Genomic DNA, 26,599 nt, shown 5'->3' with positions numbered 1-26,599 from the left:
TACCTCCGCCCAGCTGGGAGGCTTCTGGGAGGGTGTCCGCTGCATGACTTTGCAAGGGACTCACCTAAGAGGTTAGAACGCTGTGGGCCACTTTGATTCCTACAGAAGTTTCTGCACCCTGAAGGCTTATGGCAACCTCACAAAGGAAGGGCAGCTGTGGGTGTGTGGCCTTGCTGGGATGAAAATTCTCCATCCCCTCTGTCGAGTGAGGGAAACTTAAGCAAGTTGTTTCACTGCTCTGAGCCTCAGTTTCTCCATGTGTAAAACTGGGTTGACGAGAGCAATAATAGTTCAGGGGGTTGCAGGGAGGGTTATATGAGAAATGGAGGTAACGTGCTTAGAACAGTATTTACTGATGCGTGGTTAGCCTGTGATCAATGGTAACTATTATTGGCTGCGACTCAAAGAAGAAACATTTCAGAATATGATCAGGTCACTAGCTAGTCCAAAGGCTATAGGTCCCTGTTATCTTTTGCGAGGGAAAAGGAGGTGGCTGGCAGGCAACAGCCTTTCCTCTCAATATTTTGAAGATCCCCAGACCTCCTTGTCCCATGACTGTTTTCCTTGCCCTGGGCATTCCTGGAGGACACCAGGCATGAGTCTTCAGCCTTCCAGAACTGAGCGATGCTTATGATGATGACATCATCAGCTCCTTTTCAAGGCTGCATACCTGGTGCCCAAGAGGTGGCAAGACCCTCAGCTTCTTGGAGCAGAAACTTGAAGTCCTTCCAGGCTACAGGTTGTGAACCAGTGAGCCATGAACTGAACATGGTCTACAGATGTGTTTTATTTAACCCATGCTATGCTGTACAGGATTTTGAATCAACTGCCTCTGCTTCAGAAATGTATTTTGCCTAAAAATAAACATTTGTGGCTTTTTTTTTTTTTTTAATTCGGCTATCTGGCAACCCAGGGTCCACATTCTGTGATGGCAACTTTTGGCTAGAGCTGAGTAGAGACTGACAAGACAGGCCGAGTTCTCTTGCAGTCACCTGTACCCACCTGTCCTTGCTGCACGACACTGTCATGTATGTTCTCTGTCAGAGGCAACTGGAGCCATCAAAGCCCCAGGAGGAAGGGAGTGGCTCATTCAGAGTACAGCATTCAGGGTTGGAAGTTCTGACTTCCGGTTTGACTCTGCTGATCCTGGACAAATCACTCAACTATTTTGACCCTCACTGTGCTGATTTGTGAAGTAGGAGTGGAAATAGAAGCTTCTTTCCACAGGAGGCTGTGAGGACCCAGTATAATGATGGGGCAGTGATTTATAAAACAGGAATGAAAGGTCCCTGAAGTCAGAGACTATGGCTGTCATCTTCCCTGCTATAGTCCAAGACAAAGTGCAGTGTTTAGCAAACAGCAGGCACTCAATGTATGCATGGCCAAGGGACGAATGAATGAATGATAGCATCTTGACTGCCAGGCTCAATACATGCATATTGAACAAATGATTGAATGAGTGATGCATATCATTTGTTTAAGCAGGTGTCTGATACATGCGTATTGAATGAATGAGTAATACATGATTTTATTTCCAGTGTCTGACATACAGCAGGGACTTGATATATGTTTACTATTAAGTGAATAATGGAGTGAGCAATTTTTAATGAGTGTACAATGTCTAGAGCCTGGCATACAGGGAATGCTCGTAAATGAATATGGAAGGAAGAAAAGGAGAAAGGAAGAGAAGGTAGGAGGGAGAAGGGACCAACAGTCTGAAAGGTAGGACTGATGTTAGGCAGAATGACAAGTGTGGTTAATGAAAAGCTCAAAAGCCCAGGAGACATTTCTGTAGGGTCCCAAGCAGTGCTTGGATGGGGTTTGCTGTAGTACCCATGCCTTTGCAGTAGCCATGATGATACTCACCAATGGTTGCTGAGTCCACATTCCCTGGCCAACTGGAAAGCCCCAGCATCAGCAGACAAATGCCAAGCCAGCTGCAGCCTGCACTGACCCTACAGAACAGGCGACAAGCAGGTCTTTGCTGCCTGGTGTGAGAACCCCAATGGGATACCGCAGCTCCCAGGCAGTCCCTGGAGGGAGGCTTAGCTCTCAGGCACCGGTCTGGAGGCCCTCTTCTCTAGCCTCTCCTCTCCTGCTCTGTTTTCCCTCTCTTCATTTTCTCTACTGCTAATGATGTCTTTTTTTTTTTTTTTTAAGATTGTGTTTATTTATTTGAAAGAGAGATGAGTGAGTGAGAGAAGGAGCAGGGGGAGGGGCAGAGAGAGAAGCAGACTCTTCACTGAGCAGAGAGCCTGACCTGGGGCTCCATACTGGGACGCCAGGATCATGATGGGAGCCAAAGGCAGACGCTTAACTGACTGAGCCCCCCAGGTGCCACCCCAATGATATCCGATTTCTGATTCAAGGCTCCTTGGGTTCCAAGGAAGCAAACCCCTCTAAGTTAGCTTAAGCCAAAAGAAGAGAAATAAGTATATGTGTGGGTGGCAAGTTACTAATTTCATAGTTATGTGTTTTAGGGTTGCAGAAATGTTACTTTATTATTGTTGCAATAGATCCAGAGCTCCCTAGCCTTTAATAATTCCTATCCTACCTGTTTTGTTATATAATTAATATCTATCTTTATACCCATTTCATTAAAAAACAACAACAACAACAGAGCACCTGCGGGGGGCTCAGTTGGTTGAGTGGCCAACTCTTGATTTCAGTTCAGGTCATGATCTCAGAGTCCTGAGATCAAGTCCCACGACTGACAAGTGGAGTCTGCTTGAGATCCTCTCTCTTCCTCTCCCTCTGCCCCTTCCCCCATGCCCTCTCTCTGAAATAAATAAATTGAATCTTTAAAAAAAAGAGAGAGAGAGAGAGAGACCTTAAATGCTTGTTTTTGAAAAAGGAAACTTTATAGAGCCTTAAATAGGAAATCAGTAGCAATTGCCCTAATTAGAAAATATTTGCAAAAATAAATACAATGAAAATAAGACAATGTTGCTAATTCTAGTTGGTCACGGTTGCTCCCCTGCCCTGTTTGTTTAAAAGAGAGATCAGTGGGTGTTTAAAAAGGTGTTAAAGACAGACTAGCTCCACATGGATACTTTCTTGGAGATAATTAGAATAATGATTGAAATAAAAAAGAAATCACTTTCTTGCAAGCTAATGCAAGTTATTTAAAATATTCCCTCTCCCACTTAAAAAACACTTTCCAGAAGGCTGGGGACCTCCATATTTCCTCTCTAGTCCCTTTTAATTCATTTTAATTTTTTAAAAAGCTTTCTTAAGTAATCTCTACACCCAGCATGGGGCTTGAACTCATAACCCTGAGATGAAGAGTTGCATGCTCTTCCAACTGAGCCAGCCAGGTGCCCCAGTTCATTTTAATTTTAAAGCTAAAATCAGGGCGCTTCACATTTTCCTTCTGAATTGTCCCCAGGGGGACAGGAGAGTGAACTCAAGGTTGGATCTGGGAGAATTATTGCAGATAGAGATCTGCCCAGACACCATGTTGCTGGTCTAAAATCCATGAAAGTTGGTCTCTACTCCATAATATGTTTGGTGTTGGCTTTGATACAAAATTTACATTTTAAATTGCATTCATCCTTAATTTTTTCTCAGTCTCTAGATGAACACTGCAGGAATATGTGTGTTTTGTCTTACAGCATTGTGTCCCCGGTGGTTCTCAACCCATCAAATGCAATGTTCCTTTTACTTAGATATTGTAATGAAAACTCTTAATAATGCCCCTTAATTATCCAGGAGTAATTTCAAAACTAAACTGAAGTAGCCACTCACATAATCTCCAAAAGAATCCAGGTATAAAAAATAATAATAATAAAATAAATCAGGTAGAATGCCCCACGTATGATATGATGGGTGATTTTTTTGAAGGAGTCAATTAATTAAATAAGGGTTATTTTCAATATGCAAATAGGCATGCACAATTGCCTAGATAATCAAAGGAAGTGGTTAATGTTTGTCCCTGATTATAAATAAGCTTGTATTTAACTGAATTTTATTGATTTTTTTTCTTTATATTTGACATTTTGAAATAGGATTAGTTCAGTCTGTTCATAGATAACACATGGAAACCCAGTGACTGTGTACAGATACTCCGTGACTCAAATACCACATGTAGTGTTGAATTTCACAGTATGGATTTCTGGAATAATGAAAAATTTTGTGAAGTTCCAGATAAAACCACCACAACAGACTTCCTTTGATTTACCTACAAGTTGTACCCCTGCAAAATTAAGGGTATATTCAAACTATGTCCCTCCCCCCAAATCTTATTTCTATATAAAACAGAGTGAAAGTCAAGGTGCAGATAATCCTGGTTTTCACCTGCATGACAGTCAAGTAGAACATTCCATTTGAGATGGTACAGGATGCAAGACAAGTCTTTGTTGAGTCTCGTGCCCTGCCAGGCAACTAACATCTCAGGGTCCTAGGTACCAAATGCCGGTCAGTGGGGATGACCAAGATTGTCCCATAATTCTCCCACATCACCAGCCCCAGGGGTTGATACCATCACATAGAGAATCCCTGGTATTCCCTTGGCAGTGTGGACCGCTGTTGAGCATGACCCCATTGATGGCTTTCAACAGGTTTAGGGCCATGTGGTCTGGAGGTGCTGAGAAGACCTGTGACTCGGTATCTTCCTCCTCTGCAGGGGCTGAAGATCAGCGTGCTCTGGACTCTCTACTACGGCATCCTCAGTGCTTTCGCGCCTGTGTACAGCTGGATCCTGGTGCTACGAGGCCTGGTGGGCTTCGGGATCGGCGGGGTCCCCCAGTCGTAAGTAAACACCCATCTCTGGCCATCTAGCAAGACAGCCAGTCAGCTATGTTCATGACCTTGGGCCAGATGTGGAGATGGTGCACTAGGACTTCTGGGGTCAAGGAGGTAGCCAGAGAGGAGTACCATTATCAGTATTGTAATGATTGACGATGCAAAAGCCACACAGTAGGGGCATGTGGCTGGCTCAGTCAGTGGAGCGTGGGACTCTCCATCTCGGTGTTGTAAGTTTGAGCCCCATGTTGGATGTAGAGATTACTTAAACATAAAATCCTAAGAGGCACATGGGTGGCTCAGTCTGTTAGGCATCTGACTCTTGGTTTTGGCTAGGGTTGTGATCTCAGGGGCCTAGAATAGAGCCCTGTATTGGGCTCCACGTTTGGTATAGATTCTGTTTGGGATTCTTTCTCATTCTGTTCCTCCTGCTCCTGCTCTCTCTCTGCTCATCCCCCCTCAAATAACTACATAAATCTTTAAAAAAAAAAACACACACACACACACACACAAAATCTTTAAAAAAATGCATTGTAATAGCTGGAAGGTCATAAATGTGAAATAATCATAAAAATGATAGATTTGCATTGACTAGGCATTTCTCTGGGACACATCGCAGCAGCTCTGGGAGGTACATGTTTATCAAGTGATTGCCATCTCCATTTTATAGTTGAAGCCAAGACGCAGTGGGGTGCGTAGTGGAACTAAGAACCCTAGTCTATCTTCCTACAGCATCCACGCTCTTAACCATCATGAGGGGCACAAGACGCCTTCCCCCCACTTTAATCTAAGCTCAAGGTGGGGTGGGCCAAACCATATGCAAACTGAGTGTTAGTTTGTTGGTGCTGTTCTTAAGGTACTGAGAGAAGTCACTGTTGCAGGAAGAAGTTACCCTGTCCTGGGAGATGGGCAGACATTGTCATGTGGGCTGTATCCAACCTGCTGAGTCATTTTATAAAGTTTTATTGGAATAACCACATCCTTCATTATCATGTGAACTATGCTCATTATCATGTACAGAAACAGAGTTGAATAGTCTCAACAATATTTACTATCCAGCCCCTTGTAGAAAAGGTGCATTGACCCCAACCTAGAGGATGATGATAGCCAACATTTGGTGTTTACTAAGAAGCAGGTACTTTTCTAAGCAGTTTACCAGACTATTTCCTTTAATCCCCCCCCCCCCAAAATTTCCTAGGTAAATTCTATTGTTCATCCCATTTCACAGATACAGAAACTGAAGCACAGAAAGGTAAAGTGACTTGGCCCAGGTGACACAGCCAGGAAGAGGCAGAGTCAGAATCTTAACTCAGACCCTCTAACTCCAGAGCCTAGGCTCTAACCATTGCATTGTACTGCCTTTCTATTAAGGATTGGGAAAGAGTCAAAGGCATTGGGAATGATATAGGATATTTCATAGGAAGTGATCTGAATGAAAAGAGGGATCCATAGCTGAGTCCAAGGAAGGCTAAGTGTCCATTCTGGTTAGTTTGTTGGGGTGAGATATGTGAGAACTGAAAGCTGAGGTTGGATAGGTAGACCAGGGCAAGCTTCCTAGAATGTCAGGCCCAAGGGATTGCCCACAGGCACTGAGGAGCCACTGAGAGTTCTTGAGCAAGGGAAGTACTTTAGAAGTAGTCATCCAGCAATGGTGGGTAGGATGGATTGAAGGTAAGGAATAATACTTCCTCTTGCAATAATTTAGAGAAATTTCCCATAAGGACTAGTTTATTCATTTATTCAGCCAATATTTCTTGAGTGCCTACTATGGCACTGGCCTAGTACTTCATGCTGGGGATATAGCAAGCAGTGAGCAAGACCGACATGGTCCTGTTATAGGGGACCTTGCAAAACAGAATGTGGGTTGGAGATGAGTGTGCAAGTGGTTATCGAGATCAGCACTGGCAAGGGAGTGAGTAAAGCTGGAATGGGCAGAGGAAGGTGTTGAGCACAGCTGATTCTGTAGGAGTTCCAGAGCTAGGATGCCTTTTTAGAGTTGTTCCAAAATGAGCCATGGGGGCTGGACTTTTGTACCTTCACATCAACCCCTTTGGACATGGGCTGCCCTTAAGGAGCGAGCATGACCTTGGGCAAGGCAGCTGCTTTTGGTCAAGGCCAGGAACTCAATTCTGAGCTCTTAGCAGGTAACATTCCTCGTCATTCCGGAGGGACTGTGTGCTTCAGTCCTCAAGGGTGAGTCCAGGTGGTATATCACAGGACCCTCCACAGTCTACCCTCTGCACCTCTTGGATTCCCTTTCTTCATCCCATCTGGGAACAGTTTCTCCAGGATTCCCCTTGATCTTTTCCCTAAAAAGATTTAGAAGAGGGTGGCTAGTGGAATAAACTAAAGTCCCTGTTATTGCTGCTGGCCTCCAGGCTACCCCTGAGGCCCAGTATCTTCCACCCTTGCTACTCATTCTATGTTCCCATCACCTCTGGCCAGCACTTATGCAGTCAACATGGTTTACCTGGTGGGATGATCCAGACCCCATGCCTGAGTCACTGTGTCCTTCCCAGGCTGTAGCTGCTGCTTGTCCATTTTAACACCAAAATTGGGCAGGGGGTTGCCGAGAGATGTCCATTGCATCACCTGGGTGTCCCATTAGATGACAGCAGCCCCACCGCTTCCTGATTCTCAAGGTCAACTCTTCAGACCGAATGCTGACTCTCTTTCTTGAGAAGAACCCAAAGTTACTAAGTGGGAAACTTTGCCTAAAGTCTAATGGGATTTTTTTTTTTTTTTAGATTTTATTTATTTCTTTGACTGACAGAGATCACAAGTAGGCAGAGAGACAGGCAGAGAGAGAGGAGGAAGCAGACTCCCTGCTGAGCAGAGAGCCCGATGTGGGACTCAATCCCAGGAACCTGGGATCATGACTTGAGCTGAAGGCAGAGGCTTTAACCCACTGAGCCACCCAAGCGCCCCATCTAATAGGATTCTTGCAAGGGAAGCATGCCCTGAGGGAAGCATGCCCTCTCTGGAAACCAGGACCTCTAAGCCCACAGGTGGTAGAAGTACAAATTCCTCCTTCAACCCTTTGACTTCTGAACGATGTATTCCTTCTACATTGCACAATATGATAGGCATTGATTTAAGGGTGTGTTATGTCCTGCAAGACAGTATCCCATCCTCACACAGCATCATCTCCAAGCTGATGCCTCAGTGCCACCTCCAAGAGTCTGTTCCATTCCCCTGTCTGGCCAGCAGCTGCAAGGTACCATAAGATATGATAGGACCAGTGGATTCCATGGTCCTATACCCACTGCTGCATCTCCTTTGTTATGTATCAGCTCCCTTGGTCCCAAGCACTGAAATGTGGATTCTGTGTCAGTGAGTCAAACATCGAAAAACCCTCAGATAGTGGTGCTGGGTGAAGCCCCAGGGGCAGGAAAGGCAAACCGATACCCAGGATATGTGCCAGTTCCTTCAAGATGAGTCACTGTTCCTTCCACAATGGAAGGATGTTCAGTATAAATAATTCGCCACCACGTGACATGGGATGGCTCCATCCTGGGGGGTCTGCATTGGCCTCTGCTGGTGGAAGATGGGCTTTGGTGCATGAGAATCTGGCCCAATTGCCTCTCGAGGGTTAAGAGTTCACTGGCTGGCTTCTTGAGCCTGTTGAGTGTCATGGGTGGGGAAGACCAGGAAAGGGCATCCAGAAGGGTAAGGCTAACACTGAAGTAATGTGACTTGGTCATGACCACCAGATTCAAATCCTGACTCTGTCACGTAACAGCTGTATGCCCTTAGGCAAGTCCCTAAACCTTTCTGTGCCCTCAGTTTCTTCATCTCTAAAATGGAGATAATAGCATACCTACGTCATGGGGTCACTTAGGATATTACATGGCAACACATGTGAAGTGTTGCCCGGCAGAGTGCTCAGGGAGCGTTAGCACGTGTCGGGTCTGCCAAAGGCCTTGAAACTCAGGTGTCAGTGTGATGGATGTTGGACTCCGTGGGTAATTATGGAAAGAGTAAATGGGAATGGGAGATGTAACCACATGGAGTGAACACAACAAATCCCCAGACTCTTTCTGCCACTTAGAGGCTGGAAGGGCACTGAGTAGCTCTCAGTTCTCCCCAGTCCTTCCTTCCCTATTCATTATCGATCCCTCCAGGGCTCTATGGAGTAGACATCTGACATACACTCCTGGACCTAGGATGGGCTTAAAAACCACTGGAGCTTGAGACAGAAGCCATTAAGCCAAGCCCATAAATCTGGGCTGGCAGGAGCTTGGGGCCAATGTCCTCCACATCTGGACCAACTCCAGGAATTCCTGCGGACACAGCCACTGTCCCATTCATGAGCCACTCATTGACTAGAGAACAGTTTTCCTCTAGGGGCTGGAAGGAAGGCACTCACAGAAGTACCCATTAAATTCCTTTCCCAGGGAAATGACAGCAGAACCAGCCTCCAAAGAGCTACCTGGATTTTCCTCCCACAAGAGGGAAGAGAAAGGAACTACAAATCCAGAATGTCCAGCGATTCTTGTCTGAAATGGGGGGAATGAGAAGAGCTACTTTCCATTTCTTCTTCTCCACATTGTCTGAAAATGTCATCAAAGGTCTAAGAATTAGAATAGATCTATGACAGTGCTGGGAAACAAGAAAATGGCACCATCGGCCAACCAGAAATTTTGAGGAGCCTCTGGAAGATTGTAGGCAGATGGGATTCCAAAGGCAGAGTAACCGGAAGAGAGAACACCCACCTTCTAAACCTGCAAACGGGAGAGATCATCAGGGAGAGAGGACAGGACACCAGGGGAATAAAATTAAGAACACAGAGCAGCTGGGAGGGCCTTTGCCCCTTACTCATCTGTCATGAGGGTCCTCAGCTTACCTGCCTGCTCCCTACCCCCACCTCCCAAACACCGTGCCTCCCCCCTTAGCTGTTCCTTTACTTAACCCTAGCCCAGCCCTTCTTCTTGTTTATATAACTATTGTCCACATGACCATTTTAAAACTCTCCAAACCTCAAAGCACAGGTTTTATCACCCCCATTTTACAGATAAGAAAACTGGGGTTTTGAAGATTATGTAACATGCCCAAGTCTGCACAGCTAACAAAGGACAGAGCTAAGTTTCAAACATCATTTGACCCTACAAATATTTTCTCTTGAATACTCCACTCTATAGCTCTTTTGTCCATGAAGAGAGCAAGTAAAAACAAACAAAATTACAGAAGAAATATTTAGCCACCCAGGAGAGCCATTGGCTTCCCAGAACTTCCACTCCAGCCATTTATGTAAAAATAATCATGGTTTAATTATGCAATGTTCTTAACTAGTTATAAAAATGGCTCCCTTAAGTTCATTATTTGGAAACATTGAGTTGAAGATTTTTTTTTTAGTTGAAGATATTTTTATGTAATTAAATGCAACCAAGAGTTTCCATTCATTTAGGCTTTGCACCACCTCAAAAAACCAAATGAGTAAGACTTTGCTGTGTAATTTTTTAAAGTGAAACAAGCAAGAAGTTCTTATAATGAATTTTTAGTATAAATACAAATTATATTACTTAAAATTGAAAATTGTTAAAATTAAATTAAAAACTGTCTTTATTTCAGTTTTATCCATGTGTAACTGACATCCAGAATTCAAGGTATAGAGCATAATGACTTACCTATCTTGCAAAATGATCAGCTCAATAAGTTTAGTTAATGCACATCATCTTGTCTATAAACTATATTATTAATAAAGAGCCCATCCCTCAGCCCTGATCTGTGCTTTTCTATGTGCTTCCTTCTATCCCTCTTTTTGTAATTTTTTAAAAGATTTTCCTTTAAGTCATCTCTACACCCAATATGGGGCTTGAACTCACAACCCCAAGATCAGGAGTCATGTACTCTACTGACTGAGCTAGTCAGATGCCCCATTCCTCTTTTTCTTCTTTCCTTTATTTCTTCCCCTGAAGTGGGAATATTGGTCCTTGGTGATAACCACTGTAACATTTTTTTTAAAAGATTTTATTTATTTATTTGACAGAGAGAGAGATCACAAGTAGGCAGAGAGGCAGGCAGAGAGAGAGAGAGAAGCAGGCTCCCTGCCGAGCAAAGAGCCCAATGTGGGGCTCGATCCCAGGACACTGAGATCATGACCTGAGCTGAAGGCAGCAGCTTAATCCACTGAGCCACCCAGGCGCCCCACCACTGTAACATTAATAGTGATGATGATCATGTCCATTGAGTGCTTACCAAGTGGCAGGCACTATGCTAAGTGCTCTCTTCCCACTACCTCATCTTGTTCACTGACAACCCTATCATCCCCAGTTTACAGAAGATAAAACTGAGGCTCAACGATCATTAAATGGCTTGCTTAAGGCCAGATGGTTATAAAATGGAGCATGGAATTACCTCTTGCTTTGTAATAAACCATCCTGGCATTTATGGCTTAACAACAATTTATTGAACTCCTGGTTCTGCAGTTGGGTAGTTTGGTTATTCTGGGCTCAGCAGGGCTTGCTTGTGTGTCTCCAGTCAACTGGCAAATTGGATGGGGGCTGGCTGGGCTAGCATGGCCACAGCTGACTCATCTATGCTCCATAAGCCTTTCAAACTCCAGCTGGCTAGCCCAGGCACCTGGTCACCTGGGCAGAGGGTCCAAGTGAGCAAGCAAAAGCCAAGAACATATTGAGACCCAAGCTTGGAACGGGCACGATATCATGTCTGCAACATTCTGTTGAACAAGGACAAGTCGCAAGGCCCAGATTCAAGGGATACGGACATAGACTTTGTATGGAGTGACCTGCAAGGAAGCAAGACACAGGGAGGGAAAATAGTGGGGCATCTGGTGCAAACCACCTACCACGTGGAGAAACCAGATTCAAATCCACACCCATCTAATGCCAAAGCTCTTACATTTGAACAGATGTCATGAAAAGATTCTGAGCTTATGTAGTCAGAAAGTCCTGGTAAATCGGTAATGTCCACTGGGTCCCTGGTACTGATTGGAAGATGATTCTGGGGATGTAAAACTGGAGGTTCTGAGTGGTTTACATTCCCTTTAATTAAGACAGGAAAGAGGAGTGTGTTTAGGATGCCAAGTAATTACTTTTTCTGTCTATGAAGGAGCATCAAGAGGGAAGAGACTTTAACTCTAGCAAAAAAAATAGAAGTAATTTAATTTTTATCATTATAAGTAATACATTTTTGTTTTAGAAAATATAGAGGGGTGCCTGGGTGGCTCAGTGGGTGAAACCTCTGCCTTCAGCTCAGATCATGATCTGGGTCCTGGGATTGAGCCCCTCATTGGGCTCTCTGCTCAGCAGGGAACCTGCTTCCTCCTCTCTCTGCCTGTCTCTCTGCCTACTTGTGATCTCTCTCTCCGTGTGTCAGATAAATAAATAAAATACTTTTATAAAAAAGAAAGAAAATATAGAAAATGCAGATGAGCATCAAAAAATGATCATTGCCTCTAGTTGCAAAATATACACAAAATACGTGTAAAGAGACATGGTGGCACCAAGGCATTTTGTTTATTGTTCCGGATAGAGTGTACTGAGTATTTCAGCAAAAATGCCCCCTGGCTAAGTGATGAGCTGGAACCCCACCTTAACTGGCACCCTGCCTGTGTGCTAGCCACACTTCAAGACTAAGACTCCAGGTAGCTGCCCACCTGTTCCACCTTGAAACCTCCTCCAAAGATTCTCCTGATTGGCGTCTAGGTAGATCTTGCCGCCCTTGGCACTGCTCTTTCCCCTCCAGACCAAGCAGAAATGCCAAATGGAGATCGCAGGTCACTTTTTTCCAAGCATGTGATCCAGATGGCAAATCTCTAATTGCCAAGTGCTGTAAATGTGATTATCTTCAGAGGGAATTTATTGATGCCAGTATCAACGGCTTCCTGGCATTGCTACTTTCAGTGCTGATTCTTTTATTCTTCAGTGTGATTGTCATAATCACCATACTTTGGATGAAGATCAAACAGCTCGTTTTCATAATGAACTGCTATAAATAATGGCCAAGTGGGGGGCACAACAGCAACAACAAGGAAAGGTTTCTTGTGGCAGAGGTGGCAAAAATAAGAAATTGAAAACAATCTAAGTATTAATCAACCGGGTGGCAGGAGTTTTAAAATAATGCCGCTGGTCTACATATATTAATATGGAAAGATCTCTAAACGGCCTTATTGAAAGCAGATCCTGACACAGAATGCTAGTGCAAGTAGTTTAATCTGGGAGATCCTGTAGTTCGCATCTCCAGATTGTCCTGGAAATGTCATTTGTTGAGAGCTGCTCCTGGGAAGTTTAAATTCCTTGGCATTCCCTGGTCTGCCACAGAGGATGGCAGAGTAACCTTTAATAACCAGAGAATGCATTCAGAGGAGAGTTGCAGGTACTGACAATTGGAAACTGGACAGGCATGCATGCAAGTGGCAAGAATTGGAGCATTTGTATGGGTAGAACATGAACAGTGTGCTGCACCTGTTAGGAAGGAGGAAAGGAAGGGAGGGAGGGACTAGGGAGGAAGGAAAAAAAGAGGGAAAGAAGGGAAGGAGGGAGGGAGGGAGGGAGGAAGAGGGAAGGAAGGAGGAAGGAAAGAGCGGAGGGAGGCAGGAGGGAGAGATGAAAGGAAGGAGAGAAAAGGAAAGGGAAGGGAATAAAAAGGAAAGATCTGCTGCTTAAATTTATTTATTTATATAGAGAAAGGCCTGGAAGTTTGCAAAGCAAACTCCTGGTTGGTATGGCTTTGGGGGAGTGGAATGGAAGTAGGGGCAATGGAGAAGAGGAAGAATTATCAGATACTCTGTATACTTGTGTACTGCTTAATTGTTTTGCCGTGCAAATGTATTCACGTACGACTTCTGTAACTAAAAAAGAAAAAAGAAAAGAAGACTGCATGTTATAGCTTCATTATAAAAAGAAATCCTTGCTGTCTAAGGACAGGCATAAGTTTGTCCTTAGAATATGCTGCTGCATGTTTTTGCATGGCTAGTAGTTTAATTTGGTGGAGAAAAGGTAAACATGCTTCTCATTTTATTATTATTATTATTGATTTTTTAAATACTATAAGCACACCATTTGGAGAATAGCATAACAATGTCAAAGAAGTCCTCCATGGTAATTGCTGTAATCTCTGTAACCACTATTATCTTGATGCCTCTTCTCAGAGCCGAGTTAGTGACATTCCTAATGTTTTTTGTTGAGAGAGCTACTTGTAGGCATATGAACTAGAACAAGTTTTTTTGGGAACAACTATGGTATTATATATATCAAAAGCCTTAAAACTGTGCATGCTCTTTGATATAAATTCTGCTTAACAGGAAACCACATGAAGCAAAAATGTCTTTAGCCTAAAGATGTTTGTTTATTTATAAATAAATATCTATTTATAATATAATAGATAAAAATATCTATTTATAATTGTGAAACTATCCAAATAGGGAAGTGGTTGGTGATCTACAAAATGTAGACAGATATGGGTTAGAATTTTGGCTCTTCTAATACTAACTTACTAGCTGAAGGTTCCTGGTCAACTAACAATTTATCTGACATAGATCTAGAGATGAAAATGAGAATCAAACACACACACATGCACACACACACAGAGGATTATAAATAAGTATCTACTCCCCTTGATTTGAAATGTTTGAGTGAGGGGAACCTGGGTGGCTCAGTGGGTTAAGTCTCTGCCTTCAGCTCAGGTCATGATCTCAGGGTCCTGGAATCGAGCCCCGCATAGGGCTCTCTGCGCAGTGGGATGCCTGCTTCCCCCTCTCTGCCTGTTTGCCTCTCTGACTACTTGTGATCTCTGTCTGTCAAACAAGTAAATCAAATATTTTTTTAAAAAAGGAATATTTGAGTGAGATAATTCATGTAAAACATCTCAAAGAATGTTTGGCACATAGTAGGTCCTCAATAAAAAGTAGCTATTATTAAGAAAAGTATGGTTCATTCATAGGATAGAATATATGTGTGAAAAAAATATGTGTGTAAGAGAATTTTAAATGGCATGGAAATGCTATTTATAAATCAAAAAGTAGGGTTCAAAATTCTTGAGTATGAGCTCAGCTACAGAGAGAGATTGAGAAAGAGAAAGGGGGAAAGATAAAGACAAAACATCCAGATAGGAAGAGAGAATATATTAAAATACTTATCCCATGAATTAAACTAGGTGATATCGACTTTCTGTTCATGTTTTTCTCTAAATAGAATATATCTAAACTACTAAAGTCCTGGCCTTTTCACTGAGGCTCCTAAGAAGTCTTCCTTCTTTGCACAGAGATATCTTTTATCATAACCCTGAGAAGGACTTCTAATGGAGATAGAATGCTTCCTAAATCTCAGTGGTATTACTAAGACCAACTTTTCAAATGTCAGATGTTATGGAGGGAAAGACATCTTTCTGGTGAGGCAGCTCCAATTGTTCAAAAGAAATGCTAGGAGAAGGTTGTGGGTATGAGCCATTAGTAGCAGCAGCTGGGAGTCAGGCAAACTGAACTAGTAAAATGATCCCAAGAGATCTAGATAGGTCATCAGCAACATCTGCCTCAAAATGGTCAATGGAAATGAACCTCTCTCTATCCTGTCTCCTTTATGAGGAGCCAGGAGAGTAACATGAAGCCATCTAGTTGCTCAGATGCTTGACTTAGGTGGGAGATGTGGGAAAAAAGAAGCCCTCTTCCTAGAAAATGGGAGGCAGCATGGAGAAGAAGTGTAGAGGTTTCCTTCACTTTCTGGCATGGCCAGTGGCTGAGGAAGTGAAAGATAGGGGAGGGGGCATGAATGTAGTAAATGGAAGAGGCAGCCAGTATAGTTAGGTAGTTAGGGCATCGGTTACATTCAGCAAGCTAATAAATGGATTAGGCAAATAAGAAATATACAGAGAATAATGAGGCCTGGGTGTCTCAATGTTGGAGAACGGAATTACGATCATGGAAACTGGAGCAGGCTAGAAAGAACCCTAAACTTGGAGTGCCTGGCTGGCTTGGTCAGTGGAGCATGCAGCTCTTGATCTCAGGGTTGTATGTTTAAGCCCACATTGAGTATAGAGATTACTTAGAAAGAAAGGGCCCTAACATTCTGGTTGTACTAGAATTGAAAGTATCAGTGTGAACTCAATGTTTTTTTAAATACATATACACAGATAGATAGAGAAACAGACATAGATGTATGGTGTGCATGTGGAGAGAAAGAAAGAAAAGGACAGAACAAGATCGATAGATAGCTAGATCTCTTAGCTGTGTCCTCTGCGAAGGCCTAGAAACAATGGCAGACCAGTAGTAATGAACACACTGAGTGCTCAGATCTTGGTTTCTAAATACCAAATACCGCAAGGAACCAGGACCTCTTAGACAAATGGCTGACTTCATTGTTGGGGCAAGAAAAGTACACCATGAGCCTGGACATACTGGTGTGCCAGAATGTAAAGAACAATGGAGGCATATAGAAAAGAAACAGGGCTGGATTGAAAGATCTTCCAATGGCCAGACTGGGACAGTCTGAGCATTGAAAGAATAATGGCAGTAGTGGCTTACAAGCCACTGAAGGAAACAGGAATCCACAGCTCCATAATGATTAAATGAATGAATAGGTAGATAGATAGATTGAAAGAGAGACAGAGGTCTGGGATAGGGTCTGGGGATCTAAGCACTCAGCCATTGTCCCAGGAAATTCTGAAGTTAAGTGGTCCACAGACCATCCTCAGAAATTCAGAAAGTGGGGTGCCTGGGTGTCTCAGTTGGTTAAGTGTTAGACTCTTGATTTCAGCTCCAGTCGTGATCTCAAAGTTGTAAGATTGAGCCCCATGTCCAGGCTTCATGCTCAGTGTGGAGTCTGCTTGTCTCTCTCCCCCTATGCACTCACATGTTCTCACTCTCTCTCAAATAAATAAATAAATGAAATCTTTAAAAAAAAAAAAAAAGAAAGAAAGAAAAGAAAAAGAAAAGGAAGTCAGAAAGCTGTGGCAATCTTCTCAGTCCTGACCTTAACTCCTTTCCTATCTCTCTGCTTTCCCAGGGTGACACTGTATGCTGAGTTCCTTCCCATGAAGGCCAGAGCTAAGTGCATTTTGCTGATTGAGGTAAGGAAGGTGGTCTGGGTTCCCCCAAGAGAGCTCAGTCTCTGGGCAAGAGATCCTCAGTCATCCTGAGCCTCAGGATAAGGAAATGGGATTTTGTCGGGTTTGTTAATTTGAACTTTGTTGTTGTTGTTTTGGGTCTGCGGGGTTTATTTGCTATATGGATAAATTCTTCAACTTACCAAAACAATCCAGTCCCTTAAACTGGTGGCAGGCAGGTGGTATGTCATTCTTGGACTGGACATGGCTTTTATCTGAGAGTTGCAGCCAAACAACAGAGACTAGGGAACCAAAACTCCTGCTTCTTGTCGATAGCATCCCCCTCCGCCCCTATGTGTATCTGTACTCACCTGCGTCTTGTGTGAGTGGTCACCTCTGTAGCTGCCTTAAAAGACCCTTGGTCCACCTATTCCCTCTCAAGCCCTCTTTCTGCCAGGGTCTGATGACCCATTTTCTAATCATGATCTTGGATTCTCTCGGGGCGAGTATGTAACTGCCCCCATGACACCATGCAGTAGCAGTAGTGTTTACTTGTCCTTTCTGGACACCAATGTCCACAGTGATGACTATGATGCCACTCTCTAGTCACCATGACCATACTGACAATATTCATTACATTAACCCAACAGCCCAATTTACCACTCTGATTGCATCTATCCTTGACCAGTAAGGATGGTAGTCAGCTGGTCCACACTGGTATGGATGAACCAACTGTTTAAATATTGAGACTTTATCTGCGCCAGCAGAGCCTGGCCGCTGATTACCCCTCATCACCTGACACACCCTGTCCTCTCAGAGGACCCCCTAGAACTTCCCATGATCTAGCAACTAGAGTTAACTCCTGGCACAGTCATGGAGTGTGTGTGTGTGTGTGTGTGTGTGTGTGTGTGTGTGTTGGGAGCAGGGTGTGTATGACCAGTGTCTGGTATCTGTTCTGGTTGGTCGGTACTGTATCAATTTGTTAGACATCTTAGCCATCATCCCTGGTTGTAGGCAACAGAAATAGACTGATTAATTTAAGCAAAAGGGGATTTAGAAAGGCTCTTACAGGCTCCCAGAACTGATGGGCAAGTTGAAGGACCAGGTTTGCCAATGGTTGTAGTGTCCCAGCAGGAACCAGCATACTCAAATTAGAGTAATCTGAAGAGGGTTTGGTAAAGGGACTACTTCTAAGTAGCCCCAGGGTGGCAGTTCCGGTTGCCAGGCAAAGGCAGGAAGTAGTTAGCAGTCCAGAGAGAGAATTATATAACAAGGGCTATTGGACAGGAGCTGTGCCCTTCTGCTGAGTGATGCAGCAAGCCCATGAGCATGCTGCAGAGAAGGAGCCAGAGTCCCACCTCTCTTACCTTCCTCCCCCCCGTTTCCTGTAGGGCTCCCCACTGGCTGAGCCCAATGGGAAGCCAGAAGACAGAGAACCACAAAGAGCAAGGTAGGGAAAGATGGGGAGTGACTGGGAGAGGCACAGAAGATACTCAGCTCTGCAGGGAAGAAGCAATTGTGACAAGGATACTAGGGCCCTAGTGGGCAAGAGAGGTGGATGTCAGTAGATAAAAACCAATGTGTCCATCACCATATTGACCTTACACAAGGTGGTATTGGTCTCCTTAACCGGAGCTACCACACTGTACACTCCAGTGGGCACCACGCCAATATTAGACCGTGTGTATGGCATCCTCGGGAGATGGACAACATAGTGGCCCTGGCCGAACCATATGGACCACAGGAAAAGTGGTGGTCATTCCAACTTTGCAGACCCCAAGGACCTCTTACCCAATTGAGAGTATCGTCTATCATGTCGCTGACATTGCTCATGCGTTGACCATGCTGCTCCCATCACTGATCCCATTTTCCTATCCCAGGTCTTCTGGGCCATCGGGACAGTGTTCGAGGTCATCCTGGCTGTGTTTGTGATGCCCAGCCTGGGCTGGCGCTGGCTACTCATCCTCTCGGCTGTCCCGCTGCTCCTCTTTGCAGTCTTGTGTTTTGTAGGTATCCTTTAAGACATCTCAAACTTTGCCCTCTTGGCCTCCTGCTGTTCACTATATTTTGGTGGGGAGAGGGTGGAGGAGGACACCGTCCCATAAGGAGTATTTTTAAGATTTGGGGGGGGGTGGGCTTTGACAGCAACACCAATTAATAATAATTATAACAACAGCAGCAATCATAACTACAAGAACCCATCCCATTCCATTCCTCTGGGTCCAGAGACCCCACCCTTAAAGACTCCACACCTAGATGAGAGTATGTGGCTGGGACCCAGTGTTCTGTGCCACCCTAACCTGTCACTCCTGTCCCCACAGTGGCTGCCAGAGAGCGCAAGGTATGATGTGTTGTCCGGGAATCAGGAAAAGGCCATCGCCACCTTAAAGAGGATAGCAACTGAAAATGGAGCCCCCATGCCACTGGGGAAACTGATCATCTCCAGACAGGTCCGTGCCTGGCCCACTGTCTGTAGCATGTGTGTTCGTGCGCCTGCATGGGAGTGTGTACATGGGTGGAGTGGGGTAAATCCTGAGACACACCAAAAGAGCAGAAGCAGAAAGCAGACCAATTCTCCAAAAGCCAATTTTCCTGAATTTACTTGGGAATATATCTTTTTACCAAAAACATGTTTCAGGGATCCTTCTTTTTGAATATATGTAGTAAATAGGAATATATTTTTCCTAATATACATTAATATATTTATTTCCTCAATATGTCCTCTTTATAAATATATTAATGAGCCTATTTTAAAATATATTCAACAAAAACAAACATTCTCAAATATATTCAATTACCATTTGAAGAGTGTTATCTTTTCATTCAAGAATATACTAAAAAATAGGGGCGCCTGGGTGGCTCAGTGGATTAAAGCCGCTGCCTTCGGCTCAGGTCATGATCTCAGTGTCCTGGGATCGAGCCCCGCATCAGGCCCTCTGCTCAGCAGGGAGCCTGCTTCCCCCTCTGTCTCTGCCTGCTTCTCTGCCTACTTGTGATTTCTCTCTCTGTCAAATAAAATAAATAAAATCTTTAAAAAAAAAAAAAGAATATACTAAAAAATACATTTTTATTCATGAAAGCAATATTCACAGGTAGACTAAACCACCTATAGTCCATAATCTGTTTTTATATGTTTAAATAAGCAAGCATTTCTCAAACTAAGAAAAATATATTTGTTAAATATATCTAAGGAGAATATAATCACAGTCAAAGAATACACTTTAAAAAAAGTATATGCTTTTATTAAAGATTTTATTTATTTATTTGTCAGAGAGAGAGAGAGCAGGGGGAGCAGCAGGCAGAAGGAGAAGCAGGTTCCCCGCTGAGCAGGAAACCCGATGTGGGACTTGATCCCAGAACCCTAGGATTATGACTGGAGTCAAAGGTAGATGCTTAACCAATAAGCCACCCAGGCTCTATGAGGCATCCCCCATAGAGTATACTCTTAAAAAGAATATTGTAGCATAGCTCAGTCTGTTAAGTGTCTGCCTTCAGCTCAACTCAGTGGGGAGCCTACCTCACCCTCTTCCTCCCTCCCATTGTCCCTCCCCCTGTTCAGGCTCTCTCGCTGTCTCTCAAATAAAGAAATAAAATCTTAAAAAAAATTATAGAGCAAAAATTTGATAAATTAGCAAATTATATGAAATTGGCAAGTGGGACATTCAACTAATCAATCTTTCGGCACATTGGCTTCTGGTGAATTGATTTTCAGCACATGAGTGTTTGCCATCTTAACCTAGAGCTGGCTTAGGCAGGGCATGAAATGGTTAGACACAGCTTGGACAGACTGTGTCTGCTCCCCAGGTCCATGGGACTACCTGAGAGTCCTCAGGGCAGGGAGTCTGCTTCCTGGCTCCAGGATTTCAGGCTGGGGTTGGGGGTTGCAGGATGTCTCCCTCCTTGGGGAACCAAGCCTGCAGACGTTGCTGGGTCCTGGCTAGAGGGCCTCACTGGGCTGGAGGACTTGGTGCTATGGGATTGAGTGCTGGGTTCTTGGATCCTGAGCGTGCAGCCCACCAGCAGCCTCCCTCCCAGCCGTGGGTGTTCACCAGTCCCAGGCCATGGTCAGCGCTGCTGGTGGAGACGAGAGCAAACAGCATGTCCTTGTCTTGAAACAGGAAGACCGAGGCAGAATGAGGGACCTTTTCACGCCCCATTTTAGATGGACAACCTTGTTGCTGTGGTTTATATGGTAAGAGCTGCTTCTTGACCTCTTGACACTTTGATCCCCTTCACCCGGGCCCTGTTTTGGGTTCTGTTTTTATGCAATGCACAGAGAACTCTTTGAACTTAGGCAACATTTACAAAATTCGGTGGTTTGAACATCACTTTCCTGATCTCTGCCTTACCCAGGTATAACCTGTACTACTATTTTCTTAGTCTTTTTCTTTAATTGGACTCACTTCCGAATCAGATAAATGTCTTATTTTTTATTAAGTTATTAATTTTATTTCCAATATAGATCACATACAATGTTACGTTAGTTTCAGGTATACAATACAGTGATTCAGCAAGTTTATCCAGTACTCGGTGCTCGTCATGATCAGTGTATCCTTAATCCCCATCACCTGTTTAATCCATCCCCCGACCCAGCTCTCCTCTGGCAACCATCAGTTTGTTCTAATAGTTAACGGCCTGTTTTTTGGTTTGTCCCTTTTTCTTTTCCTTTGTTTTTTTCCTTAAATTCCACATATGAGTGAAATCATACGGTATTTGTCTTTCTCTGACTTCTTTCACTTAGCTCCATCCATGTCATTACAAATGGCAAGATTTCATTCTTTTTATGGAAGAATAATATTCCATTGTATATCTATGTGTGTATATAAATGTGTGTGTGTGTGTGTGTATCACATCTTCTTTTCCATTCATCTGTCAATGGACATGGGCTGCTTCCATAATTTGGCTATTATAAATAATGCTGTAATAAACATAGGGGCACATATATCCTTTTGAATTAGTGTTTTTGTACCCTTTGGGTAAATAGCCAGTAATGCACTTACTGGATCATAGGGTAGTTGTATTTTTAAGTTTTTGAGGACCCTACATACTGTTTTCCAGAGCGGCTGTACCACTCTGCATTCCCACCATTAGTGAACAAGGGTTCAGATAAATGTCTATCAAGAGGCAATTTTATATGTCTGCTTTAAAGGGAAAAAACCTTAACTGCAGGCTATATATTTTTAAGAGATATACAGTAAAACGTAGCTAGATTTATGATATGCCGAGGGAGGAGACAAGATGGCAGAGAAGTAGGAGGCGCTGTTTCAACCTGTCCCCTAAAGTGAGCTGATTACCTCCCAAAGAACTCTGATCACCCATGAAATCAGCCTGAGATTAGAATTATAGATTGATGATCTGTCAAGGCACTGAGCTGCTGTATTTAATAGAGAGACGCAGAGAGAACGTAGGTGTCAAGGACACATTCATTAGCAAGTAAGTGAGAGGAAACTGTCAAAATACAGTTGACCTTGAACAGTGCAGAAAGGGGGTTAAAGGCACAGACCCTTGAGTAGTCGAAAATCTTTTGACTCCCCCCAAACTGAACTAATAGCCTCCTATTGACCAGAAGCCTTGCTGGCAATATAAACAGTCAACGAACACATATTTTATATGCTGTATGTATTATATATTATATCTTAAAGTAGGCTAGAGAAAAAGAAAATATTATTAAAATCACCTGGAAGAGAAAATGCACTTGCAGTGGTGTACTGTATTTGTTGGAAAAAATCCCTTTATAAGTGGCCTGTGTGGTTCAAAGCCATGCTGTCCCAGGGTTGACTGTGATTGAAAGGAAACGTAAAATGGGATTTTTGTCACAACTGAGATTTAATAGTGCCATATTGCCTTGGGTACCAGCAGCGGCATGGAGCCTGCCATATTTGGGGAACCATTGATTTGGTCAACACAGGCATCCTTAGAACTTTCAGTCCTGATCCTGGTCCGTCTTCCTTAAATAAGAGCCATTGGCGATGTGTGGATGTGGGCAGGATAGAAGGGAGGGATTTGTACTGGGTAATCCCCTGAAAATCCACAACTAGTTAAATCTCAGCTATTCTTTGAACCTTCTTCTACCAAATCGTGTACACAGCATGAACAGTGTGCAGAAGGGGCCTGGCTAACACTCTGCATTCTGGTTTAACCTGTGCTCACTTTTTCCCATGCACCTTTGAGTAGAGGGGCTACATAGCAGGGGATTGTCCTGAAAAGTGGTCAGTTGCAGGGAAGTGGAAGGGAAAGCTTTGATAATATATAGAACTGGGCTTTAGCTCTGTCCCTGCATTCCTACGACCTGAACCAGGCATTTATTAAACACCTGCTGTGTGCCCAACACAAGCGTAGAGTCTGTAGGGTTTTTTAAAAAGGGAGTGGGGATGAGAGTTGAGGGTATCTGTCTTTGCAGGCAAGTGATTCAGTTGGGCCAACACTACCCAAATAATGAAGTGGTTAATTGGAGACTAATTTTTGCACACTATAGACATTGCTAAACTTGCTAGCCCATATTGCAATGCAAGGAAATTAATCACTGCTATCTGGTTATGACAGTTCCCACATAACTGTACTACAGGATAAGGATGTTCTGGTCCAAAAAAAAAAAAAATGTTCTGGTCCTACACACTTGAGTGTTCTAGTTCCTCGGACAATCAGGAATTAATCAACTGTTTCATTCTGATCTGAAATTTTAGGGAAGTCTGCAGAATCTGCACTTATACAGGCCACACAGCAAGTGTTTAGTAAATGCTTGGTGAGTTGATTCAGCTCTCAGGAGTTCAAGGGAAGAGCTGGAGCCCACTTCTTAATATTATCAAAGCTTTCCCCTCTTCTTCTCTCTTCATGTTGACCAAATTGGCCCAGAAGTCCTGATTGATGTCATTCATGACTGTGTTCTTCCAAATATTGGTACCCCAAAGTTGTTTTCCCTATTGCCAGTTGAATAAACAGCCTTGGGTGTTTTCTGTGATACAATACAGTTCTTAGTCTTTCAAAGGACACAAGATCATGTCCCTTCATCACATTGCTATGCTTTGTACCTGCCACTTTCCTTCTCAAGGGCCCCAAGAAAGCCCCCAAATGTCCACTGTCGCCCATGCCCAAAGACTGGTCCTCACTGCTATAGAAGCAAGTCCCTCCTGAGGGGTTGGGAAGAGGGGACTTGCATGTCTCCCATCATTTCTTGATATCTTCTTGCTTCCTTCCTGGCAGGTTTTCCAATGCATTTTCTTACTACGGATTAGTTCTGCTCACCACTGAGCTCTTTCAGGCAGGAGATGTCTGCAGCAGTGAGTATCAGACCACCCTCCTCCCCTCTACACAGTTAGATACGCATGCCCACCCCAGATTCCACCGCTCCTGAGCTTGGCCATGCACAGATGACCATGACTTTACCCTGCTGACTCCCGGGAGAAATTCTCTGCCAAATCTGAGCATAGAAGACCTGGACTGTGGTCCCCAAGAAACTCTGTGGAAAACCAAATAATCCTGAAGTGACATTGCAGCAGAGTCATATCTTATGTCACCTAAAGGACACAGTGAAGTACAGCACTGTGTTTGATGGCCATGCCCCTATGCAGTTGTTCTCACGTGCATATGAAGTCTGAGAACCAGGTTGGATCTCAACCCTAGCCACACAACAGGATCACCTGGAGCAGTTTTACTTTTTTATTTTTTAAAGATTTTATTTATTTATTTGAGAGCATAAGCATGCATGTGAGGGAGCACATGAGCAAGGGAGGAGGGGGGCAGAGAGAGAGGAAGAAGCAGACTCCCTGCTGAGCAGGGAACCCCATGCGGGGCTGGATCCCAGAAATCCAGAATCATGACCTGAGCTGAAGGCAGATTCTCTTGTACAGCCAGAGTTGGGAACCGCTGGACAAAAGGAACAAAAACAGAAAGCAAAGTCTCTATGCAGATGTCTGGGCTTTCAAACCATTCTATCTCCAAGAACAGGTTCTTAGCATTGAACCTGGGGTGGAGGATAAAGGGATCAAGTTCCTGCTTATGTTCGGGATTTTCCCAGTTATCTTTTTCATAAGCCTCTGTAATCTAAGTTAATAGTTCGGTTTATTGGTATAAAGATTTAATGAGCTAGTGACTCAGCTGCAGATTTGGGGTTTGGTATTGAGAGAGTATAAATTGCATGCCCCTATCAGGGGACCCACTGAAGCAAAGCAGAGGATCCAGGGGAATGTTACAAAGCAGGGATTGGCAAACTTTTTCTATAAAGGGCCGGATAGTTAATATTTTAGGCTTTGGGAGCTATACCCCTCTGCCGTTGGAGCAGGAAAGTAGCCGTGGATAACAGGTTAGTGAACAAACATTGCTGGTGTTCTGACAAAACCTTTTTTGTGAATACAAATCTGGACGGCATATCATTTCCGTGTCATGAAGCAGTATTCCTCTTTGATTTTTTTTTTAAGTTTTTAAAATTTATTTGACAGAAAGACACAGCGAGAGAGGAAACACAAGCAGACAAGCAGGGAGAGCGGGAGGGGGAGAAGCAGGCTATCTGCTGAGCAGGGAGCCCGAAGCGGGGCTTGATCCCAGGACCCTGAGATCTTGACCTGAGCTGAAGGCAGACACTTAATGACTGAGCCACCCAGGCTCTCCTCCTCTTTGATTGTGAAAAATCATTTTAAAATGTAAAACCCACTCTTAGCATGCAAGCCAGGAAGAAACAGGCAGGAGACCAGATGTCAAATCTGCAGGTGATAGTTTACCAACTCATGTTTAAAACTCTCTCTTATACCTGAGTGAGAAAATGAATGAGCTCGCAGTTGAAAATCAGAGCCTCGGTTCTAGCACCAGTAGTTATGAGACCTTGGACAAGTCATTCATTTGATATTTTCTATATGCTGATCTAGGTGTTGGGCTATATCAGTGAACACAAAGGACACATGTCCCTACCGTGTAAGCTCATGTTTTGGTGGGGAAACAGAAAAAGAGGGAAAGTAACATAATAAGTAAGTAAATAACATAGTGTGTTGGAAGGTGATAGGTGCATCAAAGAAAAAAATTAAGAAAAGGTAAACTCCTGCCTCTCCTTCAAATATGCAATGAACAGATGTCAAAGATTTTATTTTATTTAACTCCTCAATTACTGAATGAACCAGTTAAGAACTGTGAAAAGCCCAAGGATTTATCTCTTTATAAGCTAATGATTTAGCCTTCCATAGCTTCCACAGATGCCTGCAAAAGACACACAACACTCCTGGGGCAGAGACAAAGGACTTTGTTACTCATAATAATAGCAGTGGCTGAAGTATCAGTACTTCCTTACACCAGCAAGGAGCTCCTGTTCCCAGAGGGTGATGTGAAGAGGGGAGACCACAGCTGCAGAAGCTGAATTATGTTATAAGAGAGCATCTCAGACCTTAGGGCACCTCGCTCTCTTCTACTGGATGGTAAAGGTTTAAAGCAGGTCAAGCCTGTTCTTGCCTTGTGGGGAGACACTATGTCATCGAAGGCTATAAGCAAACCTGCCCCTTGCTCCAAAGGTAGACACTTCCTGTCAAAGTTGTTGGTTGAACCAAGATCCTTGAAAAGATAGTTCAGAACAAAGACCTTTAGTGTCTTTGCTTATAAAACATGCAGAAATGTGAGCAACTCATGGAGAATTGTCTCCTAATGGCTGGAAGAGGTTTCAACTAGTTCAAAGGAGAATACAAAAGAATACATGTATGTAGGCAATCAGAAATCCTGAAAAGCCTTTACAATGAGGGCAAAACTGGTTAGAATGCAATTTTCATTTTGATGGACAAGAATCATTTGCATTAATGTCAATATTCTATAATGTGCATAGCTCACAGATAATGAAAGTTGATACAACTTGTAAGGGTGCACCAGACAAAGCATTTTGCCC

General features: G+C 43.6%; 1 protein-coding gene across 2 annotated transcripts in view; it reads left to right on the top strand.

The window, feature by feature from the left end:
- SVOP (SV2 related protein) overlaps window positions 1-26,599 on the top strand; it is a 74,290-nt gene that overhangs the window by 36,298 nt on the left and 11,393 nt on the right. For both annotated transcript variants that reach the window (XM_059408628.1, XM_059408627.1), the window contains 6 exons: window positions 4,625-4,749; window positions 16,704-16,767; window positions 18,624-18,749; window positions 19,065-19,193; window positions 20,862-20,935; window positions 23,944-24,020. In XM_059408628.1, the coding sequence (XP_059264611.1) occupies window positions 4,625-4,749; window positions 16,704-16,767; window positions 18,624-18,749; window positions 19,065-19,193; window positions 20,862-20,935; window positions 23,944-24,020 (595 nt within the window). The remainder of the gene's footprint in view (window positions 1-4,624; window positions 4,750-16,703; window positions 16,768-18,623; window positions 18,750-19,064; window positions 19,194-20,861; window positions 20,936-23,943; window positions 24,021-26,599) is intronic.

Source organism: Mustela nigripes, chromosome 8 (genome assembly GCF_022355385.1).
Source record: "Mustela nigripes isolate SB6536 chromosome 8, MUSNIG.SB6536, whole genome shotgun sequence".
NCBI classification, from domain to species: Eukaryota; Metazoa; Chordata; class Mammalia; order Carnivora; family Mustelidae; genus Mustela; species Mustela nigripes.
This window is presented reverse-complemented; position numbering and strand designations above follow the sequence as displayed.